Source organism: Mobula birostris, chromosome 1 (assembly GCF_030028105.1).
Source record: "Mobula birostris isolate sMobBir1 chromosome 1, sMobBir1.hap1, whole genome shotgun sequence".
Lineage (NCBI taxonomy): Eukaryota > Metazoa > Chordata > Chondrichthyes > Myliobatiformes > Myliobatidae > Mobula > Mobula birostris.
In genome coordinates this window covers 189,012,375-189,037,817 of record NC_092370.1, presented here as the reverse complement: position 1 = coordinate 189,037,817, position 25,443 = coordinate 189,012,375, and the positions used below count along the sequence as shown (strand labels likewise).

General features: G+C 38.6%; 1 protein-coding gene across 3 annotated transcripts in view; it reads left to right on the top strand.

Annotated features, from left to right (window-relative positions):
- mipol1 (mirror-image polydactyly 1) overlaps positions 1-25,443 on the top strand; it is a 406,015-nt gene that overhangs the window by 182,702 nt on the left and 197,870 nt on the right. For 2 of the 3 annotated variants that reach the window (XM_072279824.1, XM_072279750.1), the window contains 3 exons: positions 9,185-9,314; positions 20,557-20,590; positions 20,845-21,015. In XM_072279824.1, coding sequence (XP_072135925.1) covers positions 9,185-9,314; positions 20,557-20,590; positions 20,845-21,015 — 335 coding nt within the window. The remainder of the gene's footprint in view (positions 1-9,184; positions 9,315-20,556; positions 20,591-20,844; positions 21,016-25,443) is intronic. The other variant, XM_072279908.1, reaches the window with a different exon arrangement.

Here is a 25,443-nt window from a genome sequence, read left to right as displayed (position 1 = left end):
GAGGAAAGACATTCTTGCCATAGAGGGGGTACAAAGAAGGTTCACGACTTTCATATGATGAAAGACTGGATCGACTAGGCTTATACTCCTGGAATTTAGAAGATTGAGGGGGGATCTGATTGAAACATATAAAATTCTAAAGGGATTGGACAGGCTAGATGCAGGAAGATTGTTGCCGATATTGGGGAAGTCCAGAACGAGGGGTCACAGTTTGAGGATAAAGGGGAAGCCTTTTAGGACCGAGATTAGGAAAAACTTCTTCACACAGAGAGTGGTGAATCTGGGGAATTCTCTGCCATAGGAAACAGTTGAGGCCAGTTCATTGGCTATATTTAAGAGGGAGTTAGATAAGGCCCTTGTGGCTAAAGGGATCAGGGGGTATGGAGAGAAGGGAGGTATAGGGTTCTGAGTTGGATGATCAGCCGTGATCGTACTGAATGGCGGTGCAGGCTCGAAGGGCTGAATGGCCTACTCCTGCACCTATTTTCTATGTTTCTATATTAAAACCTAAAATAACACTAACATATAGTAAAAGCAGGAATGATATGATAAATACACAGCCTATATAAATTAGAAATAGTGTATGTACAGTGTAGTTTCACCTAACAGAATCGGGAAGATTAAGCCAAAACCGATTGGAAGAAAAAAATCGGCACGTACACGCACGTCACATATGCGCACATCACGCATGCGCACACAGGTGCCCGTGCAAGGCTTCATGGTCATGGTAGTCTTTCTCAGGGTAAACACAAGTGTCCCGTATTTGACTGCTACTTTTGTCCCTTATTTGGGAGCGAGAAAATTGCAACCCTACTTGAACACCCCCCGCACCCCGTCGGCCAATCCGCAAGAATATTGTCAATATTAAACCGGTCCGCGGTGCAAAATAGGCTGGGGACCCCAGTGCTATGAAGTCCTCATTTATCTATTTGTTTCTCCAGGTTTTACTTTTCTAATGCATACCTGGCCAGACTTTTTTGCACTGTTCTCTAAATAAGCCTTTAAATAATCCAAAATTCTGCTGTTTGTGTTCAAAGTCTCTCCATATCCTTTTCACCTAGTATCCGACAGCGGTTCCTGGTTAAGTAACATTTGCTCACACCCATCCACTCTCTCAAGTCAATTAATCAATCAAATGCCTATTATGCTGCTGGCATTTAGGGCAGCACTCTCTCAAGTACTTTGGGTATAATCTTTCCATTATTATTGACTCTGCCTGCAATTTCCAGGTTTCTAAAATCAGAAATTTCTTCCCTGAATTGGACCTCTACTTCTCTTCACTTTTTCAATGCTTCAAAACATACTACTTTAAACAAGCTTGTTGCTCGTTATCAAATGTTAATGTTATTATGATACATCTTAGATGCTGGAAGTACAATATAAGGAGAAGCTGGTTGCTGAGTCAATCAAGAATATGTTTCCAAAATCCCTCTTGGAAGTTTGCAAGGTTCAAAAACTAAAATACAATAAACCTTCTTATAAAGTTTTGCTTTAAAGGTAAACATGTTACTTGTAATCATGCCAGAAATAAAACGTTATTTTCAAGTTAAATCAAAGATAATACTGATGCCTTTTTAAAAATATTTTGGAACTTTCAACTGTTTCTGGATTTCTTTATTAACCATTGCCAAAATTTCAATTGGATAGTGTTCGCTTAGGCTTGTTTTTCTTTTCACCAGTTGGAATGCCTTCTTTGTGTTGTTGTTGGAGGGGCTATCTTCAGTGTCTGCACATTGTTCGGCTATCCATCTTTGCTTTGCTTCCTTCATTTCCCTCCTGATTTCCTTGTTGATTTTCCTGTATTCTGTTCTTCCCTCTGCTGTGTTTTTATCTTTCTTTAATTTCCTTCTTGTGTCACACATATCCAGTATCTTGTTAGTAACCCATGGTTTAGACTTGCAGCGGCTTTTCCCCAGAATCTTGCTTGCTGTTCCCGTCATCACTGCATTAAAGTTATTTGTGGTGGTCTCCAGGTCTTCATCAAAGAGGAGTATTGGTGCAAACTTCCCTCCAATTGCTGCCTGAAATTCTTCAGAGATGGCGGGGTCTTTCAGTTTTTCAAGGTCGAATCTCAGCTGGCTGTTTTTTGGCTTGTTGATTCTCTTCAAGTGCACTATGATGTTCCTCATGACAAGGTCATGGTCACTGCCCACGTCTGCTTCTGGGAATGTTCTGGTCTTCGGTCTGTTCACACCAGATTTGTGCTGTCTTTGCACCAGGATGTAGTCAATCTGGTGATGTTGACCATTGGGGGCATGCCAGGTCCATCTTCGGGATACTTTGTGCTCTCCAAGTGTGTTTGACAGCACCGTGTTGTTATCACTGGCAAATTCCAGCAGGCGTAGTCCCATCTGGAGGTGTGATTGCATGAGGGGCCGATGAGATCCGCCTACTCATCTTGTGCGTCTCTGCCCACCTTGGCAGAGGTGACTATCCAATCATGCGTGAAGAAGTTGAAGTCGCAATAAGATCACTGAAATGCGGGAAGTCAGCAGGAGTTAACGACATCCCTGCTGAACTACTGAAACATGGAGGAGAGGCCACAATAAACATGCTTATCACCATCTGCAATAAGATCTGGCGGACAGGTGAATGGCCGACACCTTGGACTCAGTTGCTGATCACTGTGCTTCCCAAGAAAAGCAATCTCCAACTTTGCCAGAAGTACTGTACCATCAGTTTGATCAGCCATGTAAGCAAGGTAATGCTCAGAATCATCTTGAACAGACTGATACCTCAGGCAGAAGACATCATTGTCGAGGAACAAGCAGTCTTCTGTAAAGGCAGAAGCACCACTGAGCAGATTTTCAACCTCCGCATCCTTGTGAGAAACACCTTCAGCACCAGAGAAAGTTCTACCACGTCTTCATAGGCTTCAGGAAGGTGTTTGACAGAGTCTGGCAGGATGCCTTATGGGCCACCATGAAGAAATCCAACATGGGGCAGAGGCTGATTCATACAATCCATCAGCTTTACGCCAAGGCAACCAGTGCAGTGCTCGCTCAGGGCACCATCGGAGAGTGGTTCCATACCTCTGTAAGAGTCCGTCAGGCCTGCCTCCTCTCCACCACTCTCTTCATCGTCTTACTGGAATGAATCATGAGTGTTGCCCTTGAAGATCATGTGGGCACAGTCAGCATCGGAGGGAGCAACATCACTGTTAGAGTGAGTTTTTGGGTAAATGATTCATTTACACTTAAATGACTTTGGCCACCAGTCTTCTGTTTGACTAAGTACTGTGGATTGAGTTCACAACAATGCACTTCCTAAAAGCTGTGAATATCAGAATACTAACCAGATGCTGCAGGTGGAAGTGTGAAGTTTACAGGTAGTTTCGAAGACAGCCTTATCTATACTTTATAAATATTAATTGTCCTCTATGTTAGCACGTAAAATACCAAATAAATTATTGTGGATTTGACTTGTACTCCTAAAGGCTGTGAGTACCAACCCAGACATGGTGGCGTCGGGAGGAAAGGATGAAGTCAGAAGGTGTGATGTTTTGTATGTAGCTTCAAAAGAAAGCATTGTCTATGCATTGTCTATAACCTTGTAAATAGTGATTGCCCTTTGTGTTTAGCATATAAATATCGAGCCCACATTGGGCTAGCAAACCTTTCCACCAAAATTGTCTCTGTCCGTATGATGCCTGCTGTACCTTGTGTCGAATAAAGAAGCTGCTTTGTATCTACTCTGTCTCTCTGGTGATTTCATCCACGCCACAACAATCACAAACCTAAGATTTGCTGACGACATTGATGGACTTGCAGGAAAAGAGGACGTACTGGCCAACCTGGTCAGCCATCTTGACAGAGCCTCCACAAAGTTTGGAATGGAAATAAGTGCCGAGAAAACCAAGCTCATGGCAAATGCCAGCGGTGCCATCACAACAGACATCTCAGTCCATGGTCAGAAACTTAAGACAGTGCAGCAGTTCAAATACCTTGGGGCAATCATCAGTGATGAAGGATCAAGACCAGAAGTCCTGGCAAGAACCGCACAGACAATGACTGCACTATCCAAGCTCAAGACAATATGGAGGGACAGCAACATCACCATGAAGTACAAGATCAGACTCCTGCGTGCATTAGTGTTCTCCATCTTCCTGTACGCATGTGAGACATTGACCCTCACAGCAGAGCTACAGAGGAAGATACAGGCGTTGGAAATGAGATGCTATGGCAACATCTTGGGCATCTCATACCTGGACCACATGGCCTTGCAAAGACCATTCTACAAGGAACTGTGGAGGGGAAAAGAAGGAGAGGTAAACAGAGGAAAAGATGGACGGACAACATTAAAGAATGGACAGGGAAAACATTTGCAGTGACCCAGGCTCTGCCCCACAACTGCGACAGATGGAACAGACTAGTGCAAAGCATGATGGCGCCCCGACAACCCCACCAGGAGTTAAGGGCACAAGGAAAGGAAAAGTAAGGAACATTTCAATGTAAATCTTGGGCATTGTGTACATTGTAACTTGGTTTAAGGTAACTTGCAAATTTTCTTTGATTTAAGTAGCTCATTGTTGAATTGTATTTAAATGAGACATTCATGCAGAGAGAAGTACTTACTATGTAATTTACTTATTTTCCCACAACTCTTCTATGTTATTTAGTACAATTTCCTTCCCACCCCCTAAACAAACAGGTGACTCCACAGATCCTGCAATAAAAGCACAAGTGGATCTCACAATAGAATTTGCATTGATGTCTGTCAGGAATATTGTATTCTAATAAAGTCCCCTGACACTGGCTACAACTGGTTAGAAAGGAATGTAACTTGGCAACCCTAGTTCCAGCACTTATACAAGACCAACACAGCACTCCAGCTGCAGTCCCGTCAGAACACTATCTAACTGAAGCATAACCTCCATTCATGGGTGTTCATATTCTGATAGCATTTCCAATAATTTGTTGAACCTTGCATACTAGTCTTTTGCAGATTATGCACTTGAACTCTCAGATAATGCTGCACCTTAGTTCTGTAATCTCTCATTTTTCAGTTTTTATTACCATAATGGACAGTTTGTAGTTTTGAATATTATAATCCATTTCTGGATCTTTGCCCAATCTATATCTCATTTATAGTCATCAAAGACTTCGGAACTGTAATGTAGCAAGTAAATAATTACTTAACTTCACCTGCACTAAGAATGCTGTTTGTTAATCTGCTCTTGCAAATTTGTGTCTTGAACATTTATATCCTTGATTTTTAAATGGATAGTTTTTACCCTGTCTTTGCTCCCTTCCATTTGCAGATACATTGACTTCACTGCAACAATATTTTTGTTGGTATGTCATTCTCAACAGTGCTTTTTCATCTAACAATCTTGTCATCTATTCTGAGAACAACTTTCACTACCCTAGTCCAGATATTTCATGTCGGGGTAAGATCATATTAATGATTAACAATATTCATTTGATTACCACAGATGTCTTTATTACATAGCATTAGAAAGAATGTGGATTCTGATGATGCTGTTCTATCCATAAGATGTCCTAATGGGCTCATTTGCAGTTAATTTTTTTTGAATTACATGGTTTTTCTATAGACATAAGTTTCAAACAATTTGTTCAGTGCATGTTTCTATACACAAAGTAACAAAGTATAACCAGCAACAGCGACTTGCATTTATATAGCACCATTAACAGAGCATACAGCTGAAGGCACTTTACAGGAACCTGTCAGGTGGGGCTGTCCCCGGTGTTAAAGTAATTTTTGGGTTTAGGTCAAATGCCCGATATCTGGACACCTCCGTAAAGAACCAAGCTGCCGGAATGTTATTAGGTATAATGTGAGCTGCTTTAATGACTATCGCCCAGTAGCATTCACATCTACAGTGATGAAATGCTTTGAGAGGTTGGTCATGACTAGAATGAACTCCTGCCTCAGCAAGGACCTGGGCCCACTGCAATTTGCCTATTGCCACAATAGGTCAACGGCAGACGCAAACTCAATAGCTCTTCACTCGACCACCTGGACAATACAAACGCCTATGTCAGGATGCTGTTCATTGACTATAGCTCAGCATTTAACACCATCATTCCCACAATTTTGATTTATAAGTTACAGAACCTGGGCCTCTGTACCGCCCTCTGTAATTGGACCCTCGACTTCCTAACCGGAAGACCACAATCTGTGGGGATTGGTGATAACATCTCCTCCTCGCTGGCGATCAACAGTGGTGCACCTCAGGGGTGTGTGCTTAGCCCACTGCTCTACTCTCTCTATACCCATGACTGTGTGGCTAAGCACAGCTCAAATGCCATCTATAATTTTGCTAATGATACAACCACTGTTGGTAGAATCTCGGATGGAGACAAGAGGGCATACAGGAGTGAGATATGCCGACTGGTGGAGTGGTGTCACAGCAACAACCTTGCACTTAACATCTGTAAGACAGAAGAGCTAATTGTGGACTTCAGGAAGGCTAAGACAAAGGAACACATACCAATCCTCATAGAAGGATCAGAAGTGGAGAGAGTGAGCAATTTCAAGTTCCTGGGTGGCAAGGTCTCTGAGGATCTAATTTGGTCCCAACATATTGATGCAGTTATGAAGAAGGCAAGTCAGCAGCTATACTTCATTAGGAGTTTGGAGAAATTTGGTATGTCAACAAAAACACTCAAAAACTTCTGTAGATGTACTGTGGAGAGCACTTAGTCAACTCTCTCTTGGGTACTAGCCTACAAAAGTACCCAGGACATCAGTGTCTCAGAAAGACAGAGTCCATTATTAAGGACCACAGCACCCAGGGCATGCCCTTTTCTCACTGTTACCATCAGGTATGAGGTACAGAAGCCTGAAGGCACACACTCGGCGATTCAGAAACACCTTCTTCCCCTCTGCCATTCAATTCCTAAATGGACTTTGAACCCGTGAACGCTCCCTCACTTTTTCTGTTTTGCATGATTTTTAATCTATTCAATATACATATACTGTAATTGATTTACTTATTATTGTTATTTTTCTTCTTCTATAGTTATGTATTGCATTGAACTGCTGCTGCTGTTAACAAATTTCATGACACCTGCCGGTGATAATAAACCTGATTCTGATTCTGAATGGTAGAACTAGTGTCCTCTCTCCATTCACTTCTAGTACTTTTTTCTTCCTATCATGCTTTTTCATTTTCAATGCCATTTGTTATTATACTGTATCTCCAAAAGCCAGTGCCTCAGAAAGGTGACATCCATCATTAAGGAGTTGCCCTCTACTCATTATTACCACTGAGGAAGAGGTACGGGAGCCTGAAGACATACTCAACATGTTTGGAATAGCTTATTCCCCTCTACTATCAGATTGCTGAACATTACTTAGCCATTCCTGTTTTGTACTATTTATCTTGTGTTTTTTTTGTAACATAGTACTTTTTATGTCTTTTACACTACTGCTGACACAAAACAGCAAATTTCACAACGTATGTCAATGATGATAAACCTGATTCTGATATTTAGGCAAAATAGGCAAAATTGACTGAAGGGTGCCTGTAAAAATATAATCTGTTCAACACCAAGGAATGGCCTGTACATATTCAAAAAGACAAGTTTTAAAGATTGCCTTAGAAGCTAAGAGAAAAATAGAAAGTCTTAGGGGTTTAGAAACTTGACAGCAAAAGATAGGGCCTTCAGTATGGTATGACTGGATTTGGGAATGATAGGGGCAGAATAACAGGTGCACAGCCACGAGAGGGAGGGGGGGGGGGGGGGGGAGAGAGAGAGAGAGAGAGAGAGAGAGAGAGAGAGAGAGAGAGAGAGAGAGAGAGAGAGAGAGAGATACACACACACATATATATATATATATATATATATATATATATATATATTATAATTTTGGCCAAAAGTGCGTTGGAATTATTTGGTAATCCAAACTAGATTTCTTGATTCATAATAGTCTTAAACTCGCCAATCACCAGCAACTAAATTCATTCTTACCTGGGGTAACTTGGAGTCAGACAACTCAAAAATTGCCCCTTTAGCCTATCATAATCATGCTGATCAACTCCAGGGGCAATGTTCCTCAACTGTCCTGCCCTTAACTGACCATTGAGACCTCTGCATTGCATGGCCTTTTTGGCTAAAATTGGCCAACAGAATTGCATTGATCTTAAAATGCCCATCAACATAACTGGCTGTTGGAAAATGAATTTTTGTTCGTCACATTCATAAACATTCAATACTATTTTAATAAATAAATATGCTATCAGAAGTTTTTTCTAATTCATGACAAAAATGCAAACCAATTATTTTTTAAAATAATTAAGCATTAAAAGCATGACAAAGTGCTTAATTTTAAATTATTCCAAGGAACTTAAAAAAATCACAAAGGACCTTTTACTTGCCCTTCTCTCACACAGCCATTCTTCTCTTTTCAAATGTAAGGATTTGCAGTTCTTGCATCAGATATCTTGTTCCCCAGGAGCAGTGGGTGAATTTCGCATTGCTGGGAAAGAGCAGTGGAAGTTCACTAGACTAATTCATGTGATAGCAGCACTGTTATTTGAAGCAGGATTGGTTCAAACAAGTCGGCATTCGATGTAGTTTAGAAGAATGAGAGGAAATTGCATTGAAATGCAAAAAAAAATGTCAAATATGGCTTGACAAACTGCATTTAGAGAGAGAGTATTTCTCCTGCTGGGAAATCTTAAATTGTGGATCACAGTCTCAGGATGAGGGGTAAGATGCTAAAGACTCAGATTAGAAGAAATTTTCTTCACCACAAAATGCTGTAGAGACCAAGTTATTAAATATTTTTATGAAGGAGTTGGATTTCCTGACACAAAGTACATCAAGGAGTATGGGGAGAGTAGGGAAATGTAGTACTAAGATACACAATAGGCCACATTTGATTTGAATGGGAATGGTAGCGCAAATCTGAAGGGTTTAAGTGTCCTCATCCTTCACCTATTTCTCTATGATATGGTTCTGTAATCTGTTGCCGCATTTTCTTACTGTGGGTGCAAGGATGCACCAATCACACCTACCAATTCTACCAAAGTCAATGCAGATCGGAATGGTTCTTTGATAGTTTGGAAATGCATCTAAAGCTCTTTAAAACTATAATTATTTCATAATTCATTTGCTGTAGCTGACAGCCAGTCTGTCAAGTGCAAATCTATTCATATCTCATAACACTTGTTAATTGATATGTATTTTCTCATTGGCTGCCTTTGTTTTCATAGTTTTAGTTGAAGAAATATATCGTGCACAAAGTGAACGGGATGCAGCTGTTATGTCCAGACTCCGTCTAGCCAATGAGGAAAGAGATGAAGCACTTTTGAAAAGTAAACAGCTGGAACAGGCCTTTGAGGGGTATGTGTGTCAAATTTTTTTTTATTTTTCAGACATAAGAGTAATATTCTGAATTAAGCTGGAACTGATTCAAGTGCACTCCTTGCAGAACTCCCAATTAATTAGTGTACTTATTTTTACTGACATCCTCAATCCAGATAAATATTATACTCAGTGCCAAAGGTATTCGATGATATGGCTAAAATATTATGCTTGTACTTTTTACACTCTTTTATTCTTGCACTATTCAACTAATTAGAAGACAAGAAATTTGGAGTTAACATTTTTGGTACAATGCTACTCTACTATCCAAACAAAACTTAATTAAATTCAATGTAAGAGCAGTATGTAGTCTGCAATCTGCAGTTATATTTAGGAAAAAGGATCCAAAGTATGAATTATTCGCAAATAAAGTAAATTGCAAAGAAGATAAAGGTACATTTAAAAAAATATATATTCTGGTTTTATTTATACACCAAAACTCCCCAGGGGGTTCTTAAGTTTTCACAAAATGATTTGAACAGAGGTATTTTCTGAATGGAAAGAAAATCACAAGGCTATTAAACAGGCAGTTAAGACTGCTAAGTAGCTGCTTTACCTGACTCTGCTTTGGACACTTTTAACTTGCACTGGACACTTATAACTTGATTTTAACTGACATGTGGCTGTTGTGTTTTACTATTTATTGTTATGTTTATTATTTAGTGTTGTGTTTGTTATGTTATGATTGCACTGCTCCTGGGAAACGCTGTCTCATTCTGCCCTGCAGAGCTGATGTATGGTTAGAATGACAATAAAGTTTTTTGAATCTTGAATCTTGAATAAATTACTTTAGTTATTTAATAGAATACAGGATTTTTTTTTGAAATGGTATTACTGAACACTTCCTAACCAAAGGGGAGAGTACAAAGTTAAAAACCCTGTGCCAGTCTTTATCAAAAAATATCAAAAGTTTGTCATTTTGGAAAAGGATGCAGATATCATTCAATAATGCCAAGCTTTTCAAAAAATTTGTCATTTCTTTTGAGCTTGTTCACAAATCTCATTCTTTCTCCTGTCTTTGAACTAATTAAGCACTAGAGCACCCAAGTGCCTCTACTTCCTCAGGTGGTTAAAGAAATTTGTCATGTCCCTCACCAATACTTATTGATGCTCCAGGGAATGCCTTCCATCCCGATGCACTATGGCTTGGTATGGCACTACTCTACCTGAGCAGCACTCCATGTACCTGTGTTCAGTGGAGGAGAATGCTTTGCCTGCAACGTATCCACCACGTTCTGTAGACATTTCCATTCCTGGTCATTGTTGTTGCCATACTAGGCCTTAACATTAGAATGCTCTCCACTGTGCATCAATAGAAGTTTGTTGAAGTATTTGGTGACATGTCAAATCTACACAAGCTTCTAAGAAAGTGGAGACACTGTTGTGTCATCTTTGTGATGGCACTTGTATGCTGGTCCCAGCACAGATCGTCTGATTTGATAATGCCAAAGAATTTAAAGCCACTGTCCTTCTCTACTTCTAATCCCCTGATGTGGACTGGCTCATGGACCCCCAGTTTCTTTCTCCTGTAGTTTTTAATCAGCTCTTTGGTTTTGCTAATGTTGAATAAGAGGTTGTAGTTATGGCACCATTCAACCAGATTTTCAGTCTCCCTCCTATATGCCGATTAGTCTCCACCTTTGATTTGGCTAGCAACAGAAGTGTCAACAACAATTTTAAATATGGCATTAGAGTTGTACTTAGCCACACAATGATAGGTATACAGTGGGGCTAGGCAGACAGCCTTGTGATACACCTATGCAGGTGGTGGTTGTGGAGGAACACTCACAACACGCTGGAGGAACTCAGCAGGTCGGGCAGCATCCATGGAAATAATCAGTCAACGTTTCAGGCTGGAACCCTTCGTCAGGGCTGAAGAGGGAAGGGGCAGAGGCCCTATAAAGAAGGTGGGGGGAGGGTGGGAAGGAGAAGGCTGGAGACTACCTAGACAGTATATGAGGTGTTGCTCCTCCAACCTGAGTTTAGCCTCATCATGGCAGTAGAGGAGGCCATGTATGGACATATCCGAATGGGAATGGGAAGCAGAGTTGAAGTGAGTGGCTACCGGGAGATCCTGGCGGACGGAGCGGAGGTGCTCGACGAAGTGGTCCCCCAATCTGCATCGGGTTTCACCAATGTAGAGGAGGCCGCACCGTGGGCACCTTGGTATGAACATCGAATTCTCCAACTCCTGGTAATTCCCTCCCCCTCCCTTCCCCTATCTCTATTTCACTCTGCCCCCTTCCCCAGCTGCCTATCACCTCCCTCATGGTTCCGCTTCCTTCGACTACCCATTGTGTTTTCCCCTATTCCTTCTTCACCTTTCCTGCCCATCACCTCCCTGCTTCCCCTCCCCCACCCCTTTATCTTTCCCCTTACTAGTTTTTCACCTGGAACCTACCAGCCTTCTCCTTCCCACCCTCCCCCACCTTCTTTATAGGGCCTCTGCCCCTTCCCTCTTCAGTCCTGACGAAGGGTTCCGGCCCGAAACGTTGACTGATCATTTCCACGGATGCTGCCCGACCTGCTGAGTTCCTCCAGCGTGTTGTGAGTGTTGCTTTGACCCTAGCATCTGCAGATTATTTTATGTTTGTGATTGTGGAGGAGATGTTTTTGCCAATCTGTCCTGACTGCGGTTTGCAAGTGAGGAAATCAAGGATCCAAGAGACTGAGGGCAAACACTCAGCGATTCAGGAACAGTTTCTTCTCCTCTGCCTTCCGATTCCTAAATGGACATTAAACCCATAAACATTACCTCACTTTTTAATATTATTTCTGTTTTGCATTATTTTAAATCTAACTATTTAATATACATGTATATACTTGCTGTAATTGATTTACTGATTTTTTTTTTACTTTATATATTATCATATATTGTACTGCTGCTACTATAAAGTTCCACAGTTCCCAGCTTGCCAAAAAGGGCACTCAAGTATCCATGAGTGATAAATGCTAAATATTTCACTCTGAATTTAAAGTCAGAGATAACATATCCTCCTTGCTGACGATCAATACTGGCACACCTCAGGGGTGTGTGCTAGGCCCACTACTCTACTCTCTGTATACACATGACTGTGTGGCTAGGCATAGCTGAAATACCATCTATAAATTTGCTGACGGTATAGCCATTGTTGGCAGAGTCTCAGGTGGTGACAAGAGGACGTACAGGAGTGAGATATGCCAACTAGTGGAGTGGTGCCGCAGCAACAACCTGGCACTCTATGTTAGTAACGTGAAAGAGCTGATTGTGGACTTCAGGAAGGGTAATACAAAGGAACACATACCAATCCTCACAGAGGGATCAGAGGTGGAGAGAGTGAGCAGCTTTAAGTTCCTGGGTGTCAAGATCTCTGAGGATCTAACCTGGTCCCAACATATCAGTGTAGTTATAAAGAAGGCAAGACAGCGGCTGTACCTTATTGGGAGTTTGAAGAGATTTGGCATGTCAACAAATACACTCAAAAACTTCTATGGTTGTACTGTGGAGAGCATTCTGACAGGCTGCATCGCTGTCTGGTATGGAGAGGCTACTGCACAGAGGCTACCGAAAGAAGCTGCAGAAGGCTATAAATCTAGTCAACTCCATCTTGGGCACTAGCCTGCAAAGTACCCAGGATATCGTTAGGGAGCTGTGTCTCAGAAAGGTAGCGTCCATTATTAAGGGCCTCCAGCACCCAGGGCATGTTACTATCAGGTAGGAGGTACAGAAGCCTGAAGGCACACACTCAGCGATTCAGGAACAGCTTCTTCCCCCTCTGCTGTTCGATTCCTAAATGGACATTGAAGCTTTGGACATTACCTTACTTTTTTTAAAATATACAGTATTTCTGTTTTTGCATCTTTTTTAATCTATTCAATATACATAATTGATTGACTTGTTAATTTATTATGTTATATTTTATTTATTATTATTTTTTTTCTCTCTGTTAGATTATGTATTGCATTGAACTGCTGCTGCTAAGTTAACAAATTTCACGTCTCATACTGGTGATAATAAACCTGATTCTGATTCACATCAGCACTGGGATGTCTTGCAAAATGCTTTCTTCTTATTTGTGTTTATTTAACATGTTTTTTGCTGATATATTTTGCACTGTTGAAAGTTGTTAGAGTAGATGATGAAACATAGAATTGCAGTTGCATATATATGATGAATTTTATTTTATTTTTAATGCAAATTTTGCATTTTTGAAACATGCATTTTTAAGGAATCAAACTTGAAAGCACTCCATGCAGAATTCCATCAAATGTAAAGTATGACATTATTGAAAGATACCTGCATCCTTTTTCAATGTTAGTCTTAATATAGTTGTTATTCACTTGAATCATCATCTTTCCTTTTAAAAGAACTACATGATGTAATATATCCACATTAATATACAGTTTGTATATTGAAATGTTCTAAGACTGAGCCCTGTTGGCAGCTGATGGAGTAACATATTTGATTGCTCCTACCCTATTTACTTTATTGTCTCCTACCAGTTTTTTTTTGAAACCTTATTATAGTACTTTAATACTGCTCTACTATGGCTGGGAAAAGAACAAAAACTTCTGCAAAAGAATGAGAAACAGAAGATGAACTCCCAGTCACTTTGGATTCAATCAGTGACTTCCTTAAACGGCAAAAATCCGAATTTTCCGAGGAGTTTCAACGACTTAATGGCAAATTGGATACAATCCGACAAACTTTAACTGAGCATGAGAACCGAAGTCAGGAAAATACTGCAAAGCTGGTGACTCTTGAAGAGGATCTTGAAGATACATTTAAACTCTGCAAAGAGTTATCCTTATCCAATGAAAAAATGATGAAAAGGATTATCAGTCTAGAAAATAGAAACAGGAGAAATAATTTGCGAATTCTGGGTCTTGAAGAATTAATTGAAGGTGCTGACCCTCTGAAGTTCTTTGCAAACTTTCTGAAACAGCTATTCCCTGTTCTATTCACTTCTGAGTCAAAGCTCGATAGAGCATATCGCTTGCCGACTTCAAAGCCATTGTCAACGGCAGTGAGACCCAGGTCAGTCATTCTAATTTTTCATGAATTTCGTATTAAGGACCTTTTAATTTGCCATACCTGTCGACAAGGAATGATCGATTTCCATAGTTACAAGGTCAGATTTGAGGAAGATTATTCGCCTGAAGTTATGGCTGATCGTATGAAATATAAAGGCGTTATGTCAGAATTTTATAATAAAGGATTTAAACCATCCCTTTGATTTCCCGCTCGTCTGAGTATTGTTTTGAAGAATGGATTGCTAAAAACAATAAAGTTGGTTGAAGACGTGAAGGAGTTTCTGAAGGATGAAGTCTAAAACTCTTATATTTCTTACTTGATCAATTTTTTCCTCTGTTAATATGAATTTGAAATAAGATTTCAATAAACTTACATTTTGGCTGTTCATATATTGTCTTTTGTTATATATTTTTTGATACTTTTTATTACATCCCTTTTTGAGGCTTTATTTTAAAATAGCTTTCTTTGAATTTGTTTAAACTGATCCTTTTATATTTTTGAATACTGAGTTATTTTTCTTTTTATGTTGTGTCTTGGTAGGGAGATATTTGACCTTGTAGGACCGGAGTTTCTGTCAACAGGACTTTTTGGGGAGGGAACTTAATTGTTAGCTCGCTGACTGTCTATTGGTCAGCTTTCTTGCTTTAGGTGGAGGAGACACTAGGGCCTATTTCTCTCTGGGTGCTGTGTTGGGTTGATTATATGATTTCCTGTTTGACTACCTTACCTTACGGTTTGCTTTCTAGTTTTAATAACTTATGGCCAGATCTTTTAATTACATGATGATTTGTATTTAAAATGGTTCGAAATATTAACTTATTTAGTTTGAATGTGAAAGGGCTGAATCACCCCACTAAACGGAACAAAGTGTTTGCTTATATTAAAAAATTAAAAGCACCCGTTATTTTCTTACAAGAAACGCACATAAACAGCTGTTTTAGCTTACGTTTTTTTACTTGGAATGGTATGCAATTCCATTCTTCGTTTAATGCAAAATCACATGGAGTTTCCATTTTTGTAGATAATACAGTTTCCTTTGTTCAGCATAAAGTTGTTTTGGATTCTAATGGACAATCTGTTATTGTATCAGGGAGTTTAGACAGTAAATTGATTGTTTTCGCTAATGTATATGCCCCCAACGTAGACGATCCAAGATTTTCTCTTGTGATGGGAGGAGATTTTAACTACTGATTAGATCCGATATTAAATTGCTCATCTGTCAAACCAGCCACACTTAATAAATCAGCTTTGTTTATCCAATCCTTTCTAACTAAATGTGGTATAGTTGATGCTTTGCGTTTTCTTCATCTGATGGACAGGGAGTATTCTTTTTTTCTCTCATGTCCATCATTTTTATACCAGGATTGATTTTTTTTTATTGACAGTCAAATGATTCCATTGGTTGGATCGATCGAATACAGAGATTGCAATTTCTGACCACTCTCCTGTACTTCTATCTTTAAATCTCCCTGGTCCTATCCCTATGAGTAAATTTTGATGATTTAATTTAACTCTGTTATCCGATGAGGACTTTTTAAAATTTATGAAGAATCAAATTACTCTTCTTTTTGAAGAAAATACATTGGAAGAGACGCCTAGTATTATTATATGGGATACTTTTAAAGCATATATCCGGGGTCAAATTATTTCCTATACTGCAAACATCATTAAAAAAGCTAACAAAGAGAGAAACGAACTAGCTAATCAGTTAAAGCAAATGGACCATAAATATGCTTCAGTACCTGATCCTGAAACATATAAGAGATGTATTGAAACCAAAACTAAATATGATCTTCTTTTAACGTATCCAATTGAAAGCCAGCTTTTAGAAGCTAGAAGTCAATTTTATATTCATGGATATAAAACTGGTAAGCTACTGGCAAATGAATTGAAGCCATTTATAGCCAAGCGGCAAATTAAAGAAATACGTAAAATTAATGGGGATATGATAACTGACCACTTTGAAATTAATGACACTTTTAGGGAATTTTATTCCAAACTGTATAGTTTTGACTCTGTTAAAGATAATATTGCAATGAATAATTTTTTAGATCAATTAAATATTCCTAATCTTTCGATAGATGATCGTAGGCAATTGGATCAACTTATTTCCCAGGAGAAAATTGCTCAGGCTATTAGAGAATTACATTCTGGGAAATCCCCAGGACCCAATGGATTCTCTGGAGAGTTTTGTGAGCCTTTTTCCTCCTTGCTTATACCACACTTATGTTCTACCCTTACAGATTCCTTTAAGGGAGGAACATTACTGCAGTCTTTTTACGAAGCTTCCATTTCGCTTATTCTCAAAAAGAATAAGAATCCTACTGAATGTTCTTCATATAGACCTATCTCTTTACTCAATTTTGATACTAAAATTTTATCTAAAGTGTTGGCTCCCAGACTTGAAAATATTATATCATCTATAGTTTCGGATGATCAGACAGGATTTATTAAAAATCGATATTCCCATTTTAATATACAGCGTTTGTTAAATGTTATGCATTCTCCATCTAAGGAAATATCAGAATGTGTGATATCTTTGGATGTGGAGAAGGCCTTTGACAGAGTTGAATGGAATTATCTATTTATATCCTTAGAAAAATTTAATTTTGGACCTAATTTTATTCATTGGATTAAATTACTTTATTTATCTCCCTCCGCTCGGGTTCTTACTAATCTTCAGAATTCTAAACCCTTTAAACTCCAACATGGAACTAGACAAGGTTGTCCTTTGAGCCCTCTGCTTTTTGATTTGGCATTAGAACCCTTAGCAACTGCTTTTCGAGAGTCTAAGGAGATTACTGGTATTTTAAGGAGAGGTACTATCCATAAAGTGTCGCTCTATGCTGATGATTTATTGCTTTTTATATCTAATGTTACAACCTCCTTACCATTTGTATTCCATTTACTGACTAATTTTAGTCAGTTCTCAGGATATAAATTAAATTTACATAAGAGTGAACTGTTTCTTTTAAACAATTTAATACGAACCTTCCTTTTAAAATTTTAAGAAAACAATTTACGTATTTAGGAGTAACAATTACTAAGAATTATAAAGATTTATTTAAGGAAAATTTTTTAACTTTAATGAATTATGTTGAAAAAACACTTTCTATTTGGTCACCTCTCTCTTTATCACTGATTGGCTGAATTAATTCTATTAAAATGAATATCTTACCTAAATTTATATACCTTTTTCAAGCTGTGCCTGTTTTTATTCGTAAATCTTTTTTTGACTCTTTGGATTCAATTCTTTCTTCCTATATATGGAAGAATAAAAAAAAATCGTATAAATAAAGCTTACCTTCAAAAAACCAAACAGAATGGAGGCTTTTCCTTACCCAATTTTAAGTTATATTATTGGAGAGTTAATATACAAAATATTATGTTCTGGTTATATTACTTTAACCATGAGAATTGCCCTATATGGATTTCTTTGGAAGTCAACTCTATTATGAAATTTTCCATTATTTCTTTACTTGGATCCTCACTTCCTTTATCTTTAAATAAACTAACTGACAATGTGGTGGTCAAACATACTTTGAGGATTTAGTTACAGTTTAGAAAACATTTTGGTTTATTGAGATTCTCCCTCTCAAGTCCCATCTTTTCTAATTGTTTTTGTAAACTATCTTTAATTGACTTATCTTTTAAAGAATGGGATAGATCGGGTATTAAACGATTTCAGAATTTGTTTGATGGAGGGAATTTCTCTTCTTTTGTGCAACTTTCAACGAAATTGGTAATCTTTCCAATACCCAATTTTTTTCAATACTTACAGATTAGAGATTTTTTAAGATCTCAATTGCATATATTTCCTACAAGTCCAGATAAGAATAACAATTTTTAATCTGAAACCCTTTGACAACGGTTCAATATCTTACATTTATGGTCTGCTGTTGGGACTGATAAAGGCCTCTTTAGATCAAATTAAAGGCATCTGTGAAAAGGATTTACAGATTTTCTTATCTGAAGAGAGCTGGAAGATTATTTTAAAATTGATAAATTCTTCATCATTATGTGCTCGTCATTCTTTATTACAATTCAAAGTGGTACATAGAGTTCATATGTCTAAAGGCAAGCTCTCTCATTTCTATGCAGATATTTCCCCTTACTGTGATAGATGTACTAATGGAGTGGCCACACTAATTCATATGTTTTGGACATGTCTGAGCCTTGAAAAATTTTGGAAAGATGTATTTCAAACTTTTTCTGCACTTTTCAATTTTAGTTTTAAGCCCAATCCTTTGACTGCCATGTTTGGTGTTGTCGAAGATAGTGCAACAAAACTGAACCTACCTAATTTGCGGGTATTGGCCTTTATGTCTCTTATAGCCAGGAGGGCGATCTTGCTCAAGTGGAAGGAGGCCGCCTCGCCCACTCATGTTCAATGGCTATCTGATGTTATGTTATACTTTGATCTAGAGAAGATTTGTTGTTCGATTTCTGATTCTAAACATAATTTTCTAATGTTATGGGGACCCTTTCTGAGTTATTTTCATAATCTTTGAACTGTTATTAAAGTATGAATCTGAGCCATTATTATTATAATATTATATGGTAAGATATTTCTTTTTTTCTCTTCTCTTTTTTTGTACCAACCAGCTCATTTTGGTAGTGAGGGTAGATTTTTTTTTAAATAAAATACAATTATTTTATTTTATTTCATTTCATAATTCAATCTTTTTTTTCTATGTGATTGATTTGGAATATGGGATACTGTGATCATATTACTGTGATTTAAATGTAATGTAATTGGTATTACTTACTTGTATCCTTATGAATTTTGTATTTGTATTTATGCAATTTATATAATATTAATAAAAATATTGAAAGAGAAATGTTCTAAGACGATAGTTTTGACTAATATCTCTTTCTCACAGACTAAAGAAGTAGATTTCTGAACCTGCCTCAATGAGGGAAGCAAGGGAATATTTGCAGTATTTTTAAAAATCTCTATCTTTGTGTTGATTCTCTTTACATCATTGTAAAAAGAATATGTTAAACAATTATTTAAAAATTTGAAGATAAACATCATTACATTTATTATCTCCTATTTAAGAAATGGTTCTTTAAGGTTGTCATAGTCAGTGGAGGTAGTGGAGATAAGTTCCCACTACCTATTAAATGTTCCCAGTGGTGTGCATCTCAAACAGCCACTGTCAACCACGTTCGGCTCTTGGCTTTCAATGGTGGCTTAGCTACTAAGCCTGGCAGAACCATTTTTACTGACAGGAGATGGGACAAAGGCAATTTACTGGCGCCTTAACACCAGTCACTGAGCAGATGGGGCTCATCAGCCATGGTTGGTAGCTCATTTAGGAGAAGGAAAACTGATCCGAAACCTCTGCTGCCCTGCAGCTATACCCACTCATGGGGGAGGCTTTGGAAGTAAAACCCAAGGAAAACTGTGGAGCTGGAGTCTCCAAGGCAGTTCAATGCTGACTGGCAACTCCTGCAACGCTGTTGCTGCCGCCAAACTGTATCGGTCTCTGTTGTTCTTTTGGATCCATCAGCTGCATGGAGAGGGTGGTCTGCTGCATGGGCAACAGCTTGTTCTCTATACTGAACTGCCCTGATTTGTGTATCACGCAGATAGTTAAGACGCAATATCCATGGTTGACCCTGACCAATGGAGGACCTTGTATTTAAGAAATACAGAATGCAGTCATGTGCATACTTAAACAGATTGCACCAAATTTATATTAAAATGTGACTCTAATTCTGCAAGTCAGACACACACTTTATTGATGTTGGAAGGTATCAGTACACTTTTGGTTGAGAAGCCACTATGGAAACACAGATGCAAAGCCCTTAATGTAAATGGCATTCTATTTTTATAAATGTGAAGTGAGACATTGAAATAGATTTATGAAGTCTTAGGGCAGAAGAGGCTAATGCCATGAGAGTGCTAGTATTGCCGCCATAGCAGCTCTCCCTTCATCTCTGCACATATGAACAGTTGATCCCTGTAGTCATATATAGCAGTAAACATTAATAACTTAACAGTCTGCAGACAGAGCTGAAGATATGGAGCATTATTGAAGGATGGAATAGAGCAGGTGGCACTTTAATATGTTTAGTGTCATGGTTGACTCTAAAGACTAGTAGAATGAAATTACTTGAGGTGGAAAGATTTAGGAAGTGAACTCATTTTGCTCTGCTAAGGAAATGCTACTGATCAGGCTGTCTGTGTCCCTTTTCTAGGTTGGAAAATATTAACCCTGAAGAAAATGACATGGTAAGCTACTCTCTAAGGAGATTTTTTTAATGTCACTCTTATATCTTAGAGGCTTAGACACAATTGAGTGGGTTTCCAGGGCTAAGAAGTAGGAAAATATGAATTTGACACAGTAATAATGTCCATCTCAAATGTTTTATAAAATTGAGTAATTCTATTTGGTGTACTTTTGCATGTGGCCATTAATTAAGTCTAAACTTAACAAATTCTAATTCTAAATTCATGTGTAACTATCATGTAAATGTTATTGATAGACATTGCAGGAGTTACTGAACCGAATCAACAATGCTGATTCAAGGTGCGCAGTTGACAAGAATGGAGATTTAATTGTAGATAAAATTCACAAAGCCAGGGAACGGAAGGAAAGAATAACTGCTGAAGAAATGAATGCAGTTATTGAGGAAAGGGATGCAGCCTTATCAAGAGTAAGTAGTTTTGGTCTTCAAATATTCTTTACATCTTTAAGCAGTTACCTTTTCTCTTCACAATGTTATCAGTTAAGTAAGCATTAATTTTTTCCAAGCAAAAGAACAAAATTAAAGTATATAAATTATTCAAGTTCAAATTCAAGAACAAGATCCAGAATTAATTTTCAGAATAAGATACTTTACAAGGATCCTTTCTTCCACCCTGTTTAAAACAGTCGTGAATGACCATGTATTGGTTATTTTTCCTGTGAAATGTGGTACTTCTATTCACCCTTCACCGATCAAACGTTAACAGGCAGTGGCTTCTGCTATATGTTTAGGACTTGCCAAAATATTAGAGAGAAGTAAGCCAAAATGAAATGAGATTAAGGGTCACCTGATAAAATACAGCTTAGTAAGCAAGCATTTCTGTAATTAAAGCTACTTGATTTGTTTTTCTGGAAGACCAAGCAGTTGTTATCTGAAGTTGTAGGGAACTGGGAAGTATCATTAGCTAGACTGAACCTGCCAACCACATTGATAAAGTAGGCAACAAAGGAGTGCATGTAAAGGTACTTGTTTTTCCTGCTCTAAACGGGTAATTTGCCCTTCTGTGGACTATAACAGAGTCTGAACTAGAGGCTCATATAGATGCATTCTCAACATAACCGACAGAATTGTACCTTGAGGATATTTGAACTCCTAATCTATTGATATTTAGGTCATTTTTTCATTCCATCTAACCTACTGTCAATTTGCCTCTGTAAATTCCAAAGTCATTTATTAGATTGCTGAGTAAACAGACAAACTAGTTGGAATCTGAACAAAAACAAATATTTAAATCTAACCTCAAATATTTGAAATTTTGCAGTGCATTCATATTATTTTCCATCAAAACACACACACAGACAGACACATAAACATGCAGCTAAATATTGACACCTTGCTCCTTGCACATTATGCAACTAAATCTTGAGCTGTATTTACTTACAACTGTTAACAGATGTTTCGCCTATTGACACTTTAATGATAATATAAATGTTTGCTAGTGAAACAAATACAAAGTACATCAACCAGTCAGCAGAGCCTTGCATTTGACTGCGGATGCAGTAGATGAATGACAAAACTGCTTAATTTTGGACTTTAGTTACATGTCAAAATCATGAAAAATAGAAACACTGGTGGATTCCTTTGACACCGCTCATTGTAACATGACTGATGCACTGTTCCTAAGTGGCAAAAATTTTGTACCACATAATTTCATACTATAAAATAATTGACCTTCAAAAGCTCTGGTTTCCTGGGGTATTTTTATGCTGGATTATTTTTGAGATGTCAAAGGAATGGGGCATGTCAATTCATTAACTCTATTGTGGAGCACTGGGTAACTGTTTAAGTCTAAGGTTTAGTAGTGCCAACAATAATTCCACGTATGTAAGGTTTATTGACACATCTGTGCCACCTGAACAGGACTCTAAGTCCTATGTCCAGAGATACATAGATAAAACACTTAGTAATTTTCTTGCTGGCTTGGGTTTTTTCTCATTTGAGCAATTATCGCAGTTCCTTTGCTGGTGGATGTTGCTTGCAATAATTGACAGAAAATTTACACAAATAAAGTCCACACTCTTTTATCCCTGAGCACCATATGATCTGAACTGAACAATGACTTGGTCGTAGAAGCCAAAATGTAATGGTGGAAGCTCGTTGCTCTCAATGTGACCAGTAGCGTTCTATAAGATCCCAATATATTGGAGTAGATTTAGGCTGTTTTGGCCCATCGACTCTGCTCTGCCAGACCCTCTCAACCCTATTTTCCTGCCATCTTCCCATAACCTTTGATGCACTTTCTAATCAAGAAATCTACCAAACTTCACTTTAAGTGAATCCAATGATGGTCTCCCAAGCCATCTGTGGCAATGAATTCCACAGATTCACCACCCTCTGGCTGAAGAAATTCCTCCTCATCTCTGCTCTCAAGGGGCTTCCTTCTGCAGAAGGAAGACTTCGTGTTTAAGATGGCACTGGTGAACCTCTACAACTTCTGGCTGGTGGTTAATGAAACAAAGATAGCAAATAACTGCTTTGTTAACTACACTTTTTTTGGCAAAAGATCATTGCAAGTAATGGTCTGTAACTTCCTTTTGGACTTGGAGGCAATTCAATGTGGCAGAACCAAGGCAAAGCAAGGCAGCAGGCCCATCGCCTAGAACTTGGAGAAGCATAAGAGATTGGACACAGGCCGAATCAAAGCCACAGGCTCCAGGAGTCAGACACGACTGAGCATGTCATGCAGGCGAAGATTTACAGGCTAAATCGAAGCAGTGAAGTCCAGTGTATCCAAGCGACAGAGCCTGCTCTTCATACAGAGAGTTAAGTTGCGAGCCAGATTGTAAAGGTCAGGGTGTTGAGGCCCGAGGTGAGGTATGGCCAGTCCAGATTGCTGCTCAAAGCAGCAGAACCTAATGTTCAAATGGAGATTCAAGCACCGGGCCAGATTGAAAAGGTCAAGGTGTCAAACAGGTCAGGGTGTCGGGGCTAGAGGTGAGGTATGGGCCAATTAAGATCACTGCTCCACGACGTTTACTCGGCTCTGCACTAAGCTGTGGGACTCTCTTGCGAACATCAGTTCAGAAACACTATTTGCTTGCGGTTACTGTTTGCATGATGTTTTTTTCATTGCACATTGGGGATTCAACATCTTTTTTATGGGTTATTTTATTTTATGAACATGATGAGTTTTTTTAATTCTGTGCATATTGGGTGTTAAACGGACTTCTTTTTATATATATGGGGTTTGTTTTGGGGTTTCTTGTTTCGTGGCTGCCTGTTAGGAGACAAATCTCAAGGTTGTATAATGTATACATTGATAATAAATGTACATTGAACTTAGAATATCCTTCTATTCTGAAGCTGTGCCCACTGGTCCTAGACTCTTCCAGTATTGGAAACATCCTTTCCATGTCCACTCCGTTCAGGCCTTTTCAATATTCAACAGGTTTCAATTAGATCTTTCTTCTAAACTATAGCAAGTACAGAACCAGAGCCATCAAATGCTCCTCAAATGTTAAACCTTTCATTCCTCAGGTCATTCCTGTGGTCATTCCTGTAAACCTTCCTTGGATCCTCTCCAATGCCAGCACGTCTTTTTTTTTAGATAAGGGACCCAAAACTATTCACGATACTCCAAATATAGTCTAACCAGTGTCTTATAAAGCCTCAGCATTACATCCTTCTTTTTATATTTTGGTCCTCTCGAAATGAATGCTAACAGGAGCACAACTGAGAGCATCCTGACGGGATGCATCAGTGCCTGGTATGGAAACTGTACCTCCCTTATGCAGAGAGTGGTGCAGTGGTGCGGACAGCCCAGCGCATATGTGGATGTGAACTTCCCACTATTCAGTATATTTAAAAAGACAGGTGTGTAAAAAGGGCCCGAAGGATCATTGGGGACCTGAGTCACCCCAACCACAAACTGTTCCAGCTGCTACCCACAGCATAAAAGCCAGGACCAGCAGGTTCCAGGACAGCTTCTTCCACCAGGTTATCGGACTGCTTAATTCATGCTGATATAATTGTATTTCTATGTTATATTGCCTGTCCTGTTGTACATACCATTTATTACAAATAACTTTAAATTGCACATTGCACTTTTAGACAGAGACGTAACGTAAAGATTTTTACTCCTCATGTATGTGGAAGATGTACAGTGGCATGCAAAAGTTTGGACACCCCTGATCAAAATTTCTGTTACTGTGAATAGCTAAACGAGTAAAAGATGAACTGATTTCCAAAAGGCATAAAGTTAAAGGTGACATATTTCTTTACTATTTTAAGCAAAAAAACTTCTTTATTTTCATCTTTTACAGTTTCAAAATAACAAAAAAGGAAAAGGGCCTGAAGCAAAAGTTTGGGCACCCTGCATGGCAGTACTTAGTAACACCCTATTCAGAAGGTTCAAAGGAACATCTAAACAAGCCTGAAGCATTTTGGAAACAAGTCCTGTGGACTGATGAAGATAAAATAGAACTTTTTGGCCGCAATGAGCAAAGATATGTTTGGAGAAAAAAGGGTGCAGAATTTCATGGAAAGAACACCTCTCCAACTGTTAAGCACGGGGTGGATCGATCATGCTTTGGGCTTGTGTTGCAGCCAGTGGCACGGGGAACATTTACTGGTAGAGGGAAGAATGAATTCAATTAAATACCAGCAAATTCTGGAAGTAAACATCGCATCATCTGTAAAAAAGCCGAAGAAGAAAAAAGGATGGCTTCTACACCAGGATAATGAACCTAAACACATCTCAAAATCCACAATGGACTACCTCAAGAGGCGCAAGCTGAAGATTCTGCCATGGCCCTCACAGTCCCCTGACCTCTAACATCATCGGGAATCTGTGGATAGATCTCAAAAGAGCAGTGCATGCAAGATGGCCCAAGGATC